This window comes from Perognathus longimembris, chromosome 1 (assembly GCF_023159225.1).
Source record: "Perognathus longimembris pacificus isolate PPM17 chromosome 1, ASM2315922v1, whole genome shotgun sequence".
Taxonomy (NCBI): domain Eukaryota; kingdom Metazoa; phylum Chordata; class Mammalia; order Rodentia; family Heteromyidae; genus Perognathus; species Perognathus longimembris.
This window is the reverse complement of record NC_063161.1, coordinates 46,866,590-46,877,747: the sequence shown is the minus strand read 5'-3', so window position 1 is coordinate 46,877,747 and position 11,158 is coordinate 46,866,590. Positions and strand designations below refer to the sequence as shown.

The 11,158-nt window shown below is 35.9% G+C and overlaps 1 protein-coding gene across 1 annotated transcript; it reads left to right on the top strand.

Moving 5' to 3' along the window:
• The first annotated feature begins 9,716 nt into the window (after positions 1–9,716).
• Positions 9,717–10,664, top strand: LOC125348440 (olfactory receptor 12-like). Its single transcript, XM_048341667.1, has one exon. The coding sequence runs from the start codon at positions 9,717–9,719 to the stop codon at positions 10,662–10,664; it is 948 nt and encodes a 315-aa protein (XP_048197624.1).
• Positions 10,665–11,158: the final 494 nt, after the last annotated feature.

Sequence of the window (11,158 nt, the reverse complement as noted above, 5' to 3'; positions counted from 1 at the left end):
AGGGGTTACAGTTTCATATGTAAGGCAGTGGGTACATTTCTTGTACAATTTGTTACCTCCTCCGTCATTTCCCCCTCTCCCCGCCTTTCCCTCTATCCCCATGAGTTGTTCAGTTGGTTTACACCAAATGGTTCTGTAAGTATTGTTTTTGGAGTTTTCTTTTTATGCTTTGTCTCTCAATTTTGATATTCCCCTTTCCTTCCCTAGTTCCAATACCAGTATATACAGTATCTGGGGTACTCAGATGAGATACAGTGAGAGTGTGGGGACAACCACAGGAAGGCGATACAAGAGGATCATCAACCAAAAAAACCTATGGTTTCACATAGCATGTTGAAAATAATTACAACAGTGATATAACACTCGTTTTCATAACATGGAGTTCATTTCACTTAACATCATCTTACATGTTCGTAAGGGCATTCCTATTGGGCTCTTGTGATCTTCTACTGTCACTTGCCTAAACCTGTACTAATTATTCCCTATGAGGGAAACCATAGAGTCCATGTTTCTTTGGGTCTGGCTCACTTCACTTAGTATAATTTTTTCCAAGTCTTTACATTTCCTTACAAATGGAGCAATGTCATTCTTTCTGATCGAGGCATAAAATTCCATTGTGCCTAAGTACCACATTTTCCTGATCCATTCTTCTACTGAGGGGCATCTGGGTTAACCAACAGCCCCCTCAACAAGTGGTCTAAAGACCTAAAAAGAGACTTCTCTGAAGAGAAAATGATAAAGTCCAAGAGACACATGAACAAATGTTCTACATCACTAACAATAAAATAAATGCAAATCAAAACAACACTGAGATTCCACCTCACCCCAGTAAGAATGTCCATTATCAGGAAAACTAACAATAACAAATGCTGGAGTGGATGTGGCCTAAAGATAACCCTACTACATTGTTAGTGAGAATGTAAACTTCTTCAGCCACTCTGGAAAGTGGTATGGAGATTCCACAGAAGGCTAAACATAGAGCTCCCCTACGACCCAGCAGCCTTACCCTTGGGCATCTACCCAAAAGATTACAAGCAAGATCATACTAAAGCCACCAGCATGACAATGTTCATTGCAGAACAATTTGTCATTGCTAAAATTTGGAAGAAAAGTATTATTATCAGCTTTAAAGAATGATACTCTATTTTTCATAGGGCATTTGATGAAATGAGAGAACATCTTGAAAAGCAAAATAATTCAGACTCGGACAAATGCCACATGATTTTTTAAATAATGTGAATTCTTATTGTAATAGGGGAAGGAAGGGTTGAACAAGACTGTGAGTTTGTATGGTCATTACAGTGGGAGAAGAAGAGGGCAAAGAAAGAAGAGAAGGGAAGAAAATGATTGAAGTTTTTTGTATGTGTGTTTAAGATTCAAGTAAAATTTAAAAGAAAACAAGAAAGGAAACATAAAAATAATTTTAGAGTGGAGGATTAAAATGATAATACATTATATGCACTTATAAAAATTCACAATGGTGTCCAGGAATATGGCCTAGTGGGTAGAGTGCTTGCCTCATATACATGAAGCCCTGGCTTTGATTCCTCAGCACCACACATATAGAAAAAGCCAGAAGTGGCACTGTGGCTCAAATGGTAGAGTGCAAGCCTTCAGCAAAATAAAGCCAAGGAAAGTGCTCGGGCCCTGAGTTCAAGCCTCAGTACTGGACAAAAATAAAAATAAAAAGACAAGAGGAAAAATGTCACAATAAAAGCTCACACTTTGCTTATCTAGTATATACTAGTAAAAATTTAAGATATATAGAATGCAGGTATCACTTTAATATTTGCATTTCATTTCTTTTGGTAATGATCCTATCACTAAGATAACTGGAATTAATACTGTATTTCTTTTTTCGCTATTTAAAGAAACGCCATACTATTTTCCTTGATTTCTGCATTAATTTGCATTCTCATCAATTGGTATATTTTGCCAGTGTATTTATGATAGCTTAGCCAAAAAAATTGTGTGTGCTTAACTTCACAATGTCACTAAAGTATGAAACAGAGTGAGGTACAGAATTTTCAAATTTCAGTGATCATAGATTTTTGTTTAAATTTTCTTTTCCAAAAAGGATACTTTATTCTAAAATGAATACATGTGATGACCAATTTTCATCTTCCCTTTTCTTGGATTTGAACTCAGGTTGTCTCATGCTTGCTTGGCTAGAACTTTTCCACTTGAGCTTTGCCTACAGCCCAGCTTGTTGTCTGGTCTCAGCCTCCAGAGCAACTAAAATTACTGATATGAGCCACCAGTGTTCGCTCATTGTCAAGTATTCATATTCTAGTTCTCACTTCCCATGTGCTATTTCACATTATGCTTGGAATGATATTACTTCAAAATATATTATCTTGCTCCTTTTGTCTTTGAAAGTTAAAAGCTTAAATAAGACAACACATTTAAGTACAAAACCATATCCTCCCCTTATGGGAACGTGATTTATAGTGCAATTTTCTTAAAATTTTGACTACAAACATTAGACCCACAGAAGATATTATTAAAATATTTACCTCAACCATCAAACATTATTCAGAAAAATAAAAGGAAAGGGATATTATTGTATTTACATATGATGTGGTGTTTCACTAGTCAGTTACCATATTAAATACTGATTTTTAATTTTTATGTAAGTTGTTATAGCTATGGTTAAACATTATAGCTATGACTTTAATAAATCAAGTTTCCTCCTTTCTGACAGAAATGTAACTCACCTAAAATAGAGAATTAATGTCATTTCTCTTATCTCTATAATTTTTATTCTTTTTACCAGGCCTGGAGCTTGAACTCAAGGCCTGGGTGCTGTCCCTGAGCATCTTTGTGCTCTAGGCTAGTGCCTTGAACCACTTTAACCACCACTTGAACCACAGCACCACCTCCAGCTTTTTCTTAGTAGTTTACTGGAGGTAAGTGTCTCAAAGATTTTTCTGCCTGGGATGGCTTCAAAATGTGATCTTCAGATCTCAGCCTCTAGATTAGCTAAGATTATAGGCATAAGCCATCAGAGCCTGGTGCTATTATTTTATTATCTATTGTTTATATACATTTTTATTTGAAAAACATACTTCATTTGTGTTGGTTTGCCAGCTGTCACTGAACCTATAAGATTTTAGGTTCCTTAATTGTATACTTTACTTTTTAAAATTTAATTCTATTTTGTTGTAAAGGTGATGTACAGAAGGGTTACAATTACCATAAGGTAATGAGTACATTTCTTGTCAAACATTGTTACCCATGCCTTCATTTTCTCTCCCACTATCCTTCCCCCCTCCCCGCCCCCAAGTTATAAAGTTCATTTCCAACCTAGTGTCTTGTGAGTACCACTGTTTCATTGCTTCACCCTTGTCTTTGTTTTACCTTTTTGTTATTCCTCTTCCCTCCCCCAAATCAGATAAATGTATATACAAGACACATGGTACCAAAACCAAAAACAGTTACTACTGGGTATAAAGAAAAGGTGTGTATGTGTGTGGAGAACTTGATATAGTAGTACATTAATAGCAACAACTTCAGCAACAACAGCAACTTCTTGTTTCCATATCTTGGGGTTCACTTTGATTAACATCACTTTATATGGTCATATGTGCATAGCTATGGGGATTGTGATTCTCTGCTAGGACTATCCTAAACAAATACTAATTACTACAAATAAGGGAAACCATGGAGCCTATGTTTCTTTGGATCTGGCTTACTTCACTTAATTTGATTTATTTCTTAGTCTTTCCATTTCCTATGATTGGGGCAATATCATTCTTTCTGAAGGAAGCATAGAAAGCCACATCTTCTTGATCCATTCATCTACTGAAGGGCATCTGGGTTGGTTCTATATCTTAGCTATGGTAAATAATGCAACAGTGAACATAGTTGTACTGGTAGCTTTAGTGTGGCCTTGTTTTTGATCATTTGGTTAAATGCCCAGGAGTGGGATTGCTGTATCATAGGGAAGTTCTGTGTTTAGTCTTTTGAGGCTGCTTTCCAGATCGGAAGGACCAGTTTACACTCCCACCACCAGAGTAGTAGCATTTCTTTGGGCCATATCCCTGCCAGCAACTACTCTTAATTGTTTTCTTGATAATGGCCATTCTAACTGGGGTGATGTGGAATCTCAATGTGTTTTTGATTTGCATTTCTTTTATGGCCAGAGATGTTGAACATTTTTTCATGTCTACTGACTATTCTTATTTACTGTCCAGAGAAGTCTGTTACTAGTTCTTTAGGCCAGTTATTAATGAAGTTATTGTTTCTTTGAGGACTTTTTGTTGGAGGGTTTAATTTTTTGAGCTCTAGGTGTATTTTTTATATAGTGTCCTTGTCTGTTGTATAGCTAGTGAAGATCTTTTCCCAATCTGTGGGCCTTTTGTCCTTTGCCATACAGAAGCTGTGTAATTTTATATGATTTCATTTATTCAGGCTTTCTTTGATTTGTTGTGTTTTGGATCTTTATTTAGGAAGTTTCAACTGGTGTCAAGGAGCCCTGGCATAACCCTATCCCTCCTTGTGATATTTTCAGGGTACCTTCTCTTACCTTTAGGAATTTGACCCATATGGAGTTGAATCTGGTGCGGGGTGATATATCAGGATCTAACTTCAGTTTTCTACGTGTGTATAGACAATTCTGCCAGCACCATTTATTGAAGAGGCTGCTTTTCTTCCATCTGATAATTTTGGCTCCTTTAGCAAAGATTAGGATTAGGTGGCCATAGGTTTGTAGGATCATATCTGGATCTTCAATTCTATTCCACTGGTCCTCAGGACTGTTCATGTGCTAGTACCAATGTACCAAGCTGTTTGTATAACTACAGCTTTTTAATAGGGTTTGAAGTTTGGTATTGATATTCCTCCACTACTGTCATCCTGCTAAGGATTGTTTTTGATATTCAGGATCTTCTATTATTACATGTGAATTTTTGGATTGCTTCTATTTTATTAAATAATGGTGTTGGGATATTGATGGGTATTACATTGAATTTGCAGATAGCTTTGGGTAGAATTGCCATTTTCACAATGTTACTCCTCCCAATCCAGGAGCATGGGAGGTGTTTCCTCTTCCTTAAATATGTTTTAATTTCCTTTTTTTAGGTTTTTAAAGTTTTCACTGTAGAGGTCTTTCATCTCTTTGATTAAGTTAATTTTAGGGTATTTTATTTTTTGAAGCTATTACAAAATGAATTGCTTTTTGATTTCAGCCTCACTCTTCTTATTTTTGACAGACAGAAAAGCTCTGATTTTGTGGGTTAATTTTGTATCCTGCTACTTTGACAAAGTTTTGAATCAGCTCAAGTAACTGGGAGAGGAGTCTATGGGGTTTTAAAATACAAGATCACATCTTCTGCAAAGAGGGAGAGTTGTGCTTCTTCTTTCCCTATTTGGATCCTTCTTTGTTTGTCTCTTGCCTTATTGCTCTGGCTAAGAATTCCAATACAATACTGAAGAAGAGTGGAGTAGGTGGACATCCTTGACTTGTTCCTGATTTTAGAGGAAATAGATTTAACTTTTCTCCACTAAGTATAATGCTAGCTCTAGGTTTGTCATATACAGCCTTTATTATATTAAGGAATGTTCCATGGATTCCTAGTTTCTCCTTAAAATTTACTTTCTTAAAGTGCTATATTTATTTCTGTCCTTCCAATACCAAATCTCTCCCAAGCTCAGCAAAGACTTCATCTTTTTACACCAAGTCTTTCTACAGGATTCCCCCCTCCTTTCCTAATCATTCATATTTGTGTCATGTCAATGAATTTCTTGTTTAATATTTTCTCTCTGTTCTTTGTCCATTATATTGATGAATTCATTTTCACCCAAATCACAATGCAGTTATTTCTTTCTCTTTCAGAGAAACTTGTACATTTTGTTTTGCTCAAGGCTATTTATAAATCTGTTCTCAGGAAAGTTTCCTTGCTTATGGATACCCATTCACCTTTAGAATCCCACTCCATTTTTATATTTTCCAATAATTTCTATTTCTATATTGTTTTATATGTACATATTGTGACACTTTTTTTTTTTTTTTATTTGGCCTGTCCTGGCCCTTGGACTCAGGGCCTGAGCACTGTCCCTGGCTTCTTCCCGCTCAAGGATAGCACTCTGCCACTTGAGCCACAGCGCCGCTTCTGGCCGTTTTCTGTATATGTGGTGCTGGGGAATCGAACCTAGGGCCTCGTGTATCCGAGGCAGGCACTCTTGCCACTAGGCTATATCCCCAGCCCGATTTGTGACACTTTTTAATATGTATCAACATACTTTAACTTTTTCTTTTTATATTTAAATTTTATTATAAAGGTAATGTGCACAGGGGTTACAATTACGTAAGTAATGTAATGAGTACATTTCCTTTGGAACAGTGTTGCCCCCACCCTCATTTTCTTCCACTTGCCCCCCCCCCCGCCACTCCTCACCCTTCAAGTTGTAAAGTTTCTTTCCAACATAGTGTCTAGTGAGATTCACTGTTGAATTTCTTCACCCTTTTCCCCACCTTTTCTGTAATGTGGCTTTTCTTCCCTAATCAGATAAACCTATATACAAGACAGAGGGTAAAGAAATGAGAAACAGTGGTGACATGAAATAACTCAAAGAGAAAAGAAGAAAGAGCTGCAAACAGTACAATAAATAACTCCAATTCTTGGAGTTCATTTTGATGAGCATCATTTTATATGGTTATATGCACAGGGTTTCAATCCAATCTGTCAGTTTGTGACTACAATGAATGCATGTTTCTCAACATCACCCTTGGCATCTTTTTCCTTCATCTCTCCCAATGTTTCTGATCCCCTTAAAATTCCTGGTTTCTCTCTCATATATAGACATTAAATGTAATGACTGCATCCTTTTCTCTATTCTTCTGTCTTCCCTCTCACTGACCTCATGCTCCACACAACATGAATTTTATATCTGTGTTCCACCATGGCTTTTGATGTTTAGCCATGGAGCAATAGAGCATAGAGCAATTGTCCCAAAATATGACATACAAATCAACTCTGTCCATAAATTATAAACTGGAGAAAAGTGTGGGAGAGCCATCACTGAAAAGGCTTCCCTGGTGTTCAGAGCATCTCCCACGTCTGAGAATTTCAGGATTAATGATAATCAGGAAAGTCAAAGGGGAAAAATAATTTCTCATCCAACAGTGTCTGTTTTAGTTTTCCTGCATAGAATCTTAGTCCTATTCTCCTCTAGAGAGCTCTTTTACATTTTTAATGTCACCAAGTGTGGCAAATTTACAAAGTATATTTTTTCTCTGATTATTTCTCTAATTAGTTTTTATTTTTTTCTCCTCTTACGACATAAAACAAGTTACTGATGAGAAAGACCTTAAATTCTCAGCCAATGCCTTCCTTGGTAGAAGGAAGGCCCACCTCTTTGGTTTTCGTCCCCAGGAGAGAATTCTCTCAGGGCTCATCCCAGCTCTATTTGTTCATTGATTCCATGAACTCAAACAGGAAACAAGAAGTACAGTAAGTGCAAGAGATGAGCTATCATTTGGTTTGCTACTAAGTTTCAATGTCAATCTAGTCGGGGAGGAGATGTAATCTGTAGGAAAATATCCAATTAAACAAAGGTTTGTTCTTTTCTCTCACGATTATTTTTGTTTTGGGGAATGTAATTGAATTCGCAGATTGTGTGACATTTACAAGGATAAGCAATACAAATCATGGAGAATGCCTCCTATTTGAATTATTAGATTTTTTTGTCTTCATTTCTTGCTGAGAGCTCAATAGTCTTGCACTTGCTAGCAGGCACTTTCACCACTTGAACACCAACTTTTTTTTGCTTTAGTTGTGTTTGGATAGTGCATTTTGCTCAGGATGATCTCATCTGGAGAGCCACTTGTCTATATCTTCTGCAAACGAATCCACCATTCATCCTACAAGTAGAAATGTGGTTTTCTATCTTATGCCCATGTTGGCTTTGAACAAAAATCCTTCAGCTTTTTCTTGAATGCTTGGGATTATGGACATATGACACAGAGCTAGACTCCTAGTGCCCCCTTCTTTTACATAGCTTGGGCGACAAGGCTAAACTGTGTTTTGGTATTTCTATTGAAACCAGAAACTTTGTCATGTCAAATATAAATCAAAAGAAAGCATGCAGTTTTATAGTCAAAAGGCCCTGCCACAGATAACTGGTGTCCATCTCTTTGCCTTCTAATGTTGACTAGCCATTATTTCTGCCAACCAGTTTTCTTGAGACTTAACAAGTGTACCTAAACCAATTTTATTATAGCATATCTCCAAAGGTACAAACTGCCTTAAAATGTCAAAATTAGTGCAACTATAACATTAATAACCATAAAAGTTATAAAACTGCTACTCTAAAATAGAACTTATGTTTTTAAATTGTATGATTTATGCTATAAGTATATAATTTTGCTATAATTATACCATTTGAATAAACCAGTTACTAGAAATTTGTAGTTTTCTATGCAGGTGAAAAACCATTTCAATATTATGTAATGATTAACTATTGTCGATGTTTTCCTGCCATTTTACTAAATTACTGATCATAACCCAGTTCAGTTTCTTAAGTCCCTTTTATTACTCAGTTACCATTTACTTTCCTACATTGTAATTAGATTCAAAATGTCTTCGTTGTATCTTACTTATAAATACATTTTAGTCATAAAAATAGTAAGCCTACATAAATATAATTGAAATTTCTGTAAGTACATATTTCTTCTATTCAGCTTTTAACTTGAAAGTCTTTGAGCTGTACAGCTTACCTTCTCTTTGCCACATACATATTACCTTCTGTATATAATTACTTTTCTTTCTAATTAGAAAGAAAAATCTACAGCAAGATTTTAGAAACCTTGCTGTGCATTTCCATGTCCAAATAAAGGGAAAGTGGGTAGCAATCTCAGCAATAATAATACAAAACAGTGAGTTTGTACTTATGAATTTATAATATATTTACCATATTGAAGGTGGAAAAATAGGAAGAAAAAAAGGAAACGTGCTAGGAAGGACAAAAATGAAAGAAGAAAGATGAAACTACATTTCCTTCCATTTGAGTAATACGAAAAAAGACCATGTAGAATAACTAAACCAGAAAGAATTAATATCATCATAGGGATGAAAATAATAAAAAAAAGAACAATGAAAGAGAAATGTACATAATCGTAGGTCTTTGCTTAGAACCTCAGGTCTCTACTGACATAAAATATGTTATATATCCATATGCCATATTCTATACTAAATGGAAAAATTCAGTAACCTTTAAAAATAAAATAAATTGATTATAAAGTACATTATGTTATGCAAATAATATTAATGGTAATGTAAAATAGTTTATTAAATATGTTTATTTTTACTATATTTATAAGTTATATAACCTGAGGTAGATTACTGCATCTATTTCATATATCTTCAACTAAGCAACAAGACTTAATGGAAGTTGGTGATAAATGGTGGAAAAATAATAAATTTCTACTGATTCATATACATTCCTAAGATCTTGAATTCTCCAAAAACATCCTTTTAGAATACTAATTCTCATCCCTTGCAGTTAAGTATAACTAAAAGAATAACTAAATTGAACTCACTAGGAGAATTTATTAAAGTAGTGGTATTTTATAAAATATTGAGACCAATATAATAATTCAGTATGTTTTCATCAGCATTGCTTTATCAGGTGTTTTTCCCTCTTTACAAAACCAAGATTTCTGGCCACTCATTTATGTCATTTTTCCATTTGACCAGCTTTGCCTATGCATTACTATGGACAATTTGTCCAGTAAGAATTACTCAGAGGTCAGTGAGTTCATTCTGCTGGGATTTAGAACTGCTCCCAAGCTCCAGATCCTCTTGTTCTTTGTCTTCTTGGTCATCTACATGGCCATTGTGGTGGGCAATGTCAGCATGGTGCTGGTCATTTCCATGGACTCCAAACTGCAAACACCTATGTACTTCTTCCTGAGAAACTTGTCCTATCTGGATCTATGCTATTCCACAGTCATCGCACCCCAAACCCTAGTCAACTTCTTAAGTAGTGAAAAGAAAATTTCATATAATGACTGTTTGGCTCAGTTTTTCTTCTTTGCTTTATTTGCCACCACTGAAGCCTTTCTTCTGTCTGTCATGGCATTTGATCGCTTCTCAGCCATTTGTTCTCCTCTCCTTTACCATGTCAACATGTCCCAGAAAGTCTGTGTTCAGCTGGTAACTGGATCCTATGTCTGTGGATGTGTCAATGCTGTAATACATACAAGTTTTGCTCTCACTTTGCATTTCTGTCGGGAAAACAGACTGGACCACTTCTTCTGTGATATTCCAGCCCTGATCGAGATTTCATGTAGTGACACCTTTGTGAATGAGATAGTACTATTCATTCTTGCTTCTCTTATCATCATCTCTACCACCACGGTCATCGTGGTGTCTTATGGGTACATCCTGTCCACTGTCCTGAAGATCCCCTCCACCCATGGCAGGAGAAAGACCTTCTCCACCTGTGGCTCCCATATAGCTGTGGTGAGCATGTTCTATGGAACCATCTTCTTCATGTATGCCCAGCCTGGGGCCTTATCTGCTCCAGAGCAAAGCAAGATTGTAGCTGTGTTCTACACATTTATAACACCAATGCTGAACCCTCTGACATACAGTCTGAGGAACAGAGATGTGAAAGATGCGGTGAAAAGAATCATATGTGGGAAATGGTCCTCTCAATGATCTTTACAAAGCCATTGTGTTGGGCAAAAAGGTTATTTTGTAAGAGTTGTGCTCTTGTTCTTATGAAACTATATGCTATCAAAGGATTTTATCTCCTGTAATAAATATACTTTTCTTTCCAATGAAATAATAATCCTAATAATATGCATGTACACATCATTATTTTGCCTTCCTAACATAAATATACTTATTTTTAGTAGAGTAACTATAATTCTTTTTAATGTTAGTTTCATTAGGAATCAATGACATAAATATTTTATAGGGGATATGGGAAGGGAATCAGTCCTGGAGCTTGAACTCAAGGTTGGACACGTTCCCTGAGCCTTTCTGATGAAGGCTATACCTTACCACTAAAGCCACAGCTCCATTTCTGGGTGTGTTTTTTTGTTTTTGTTTTGTTTTTGGTGTTTAATTGGAGATAAGAATCTCATGGACTATCTGGATTGATTGGTTTTCAGCCATCTGAGTAGCTGGGATTACAGGCACGAGCCACT

Coding starts and splice junctions, on each gene's coding strand:
- LOC125348440 (XM_048341667.1), top strand. CDS start 9,717: ATGGACAATTTGTCCAGTAAGAATTACTCAGAGGTCAGTGAGTTCATT.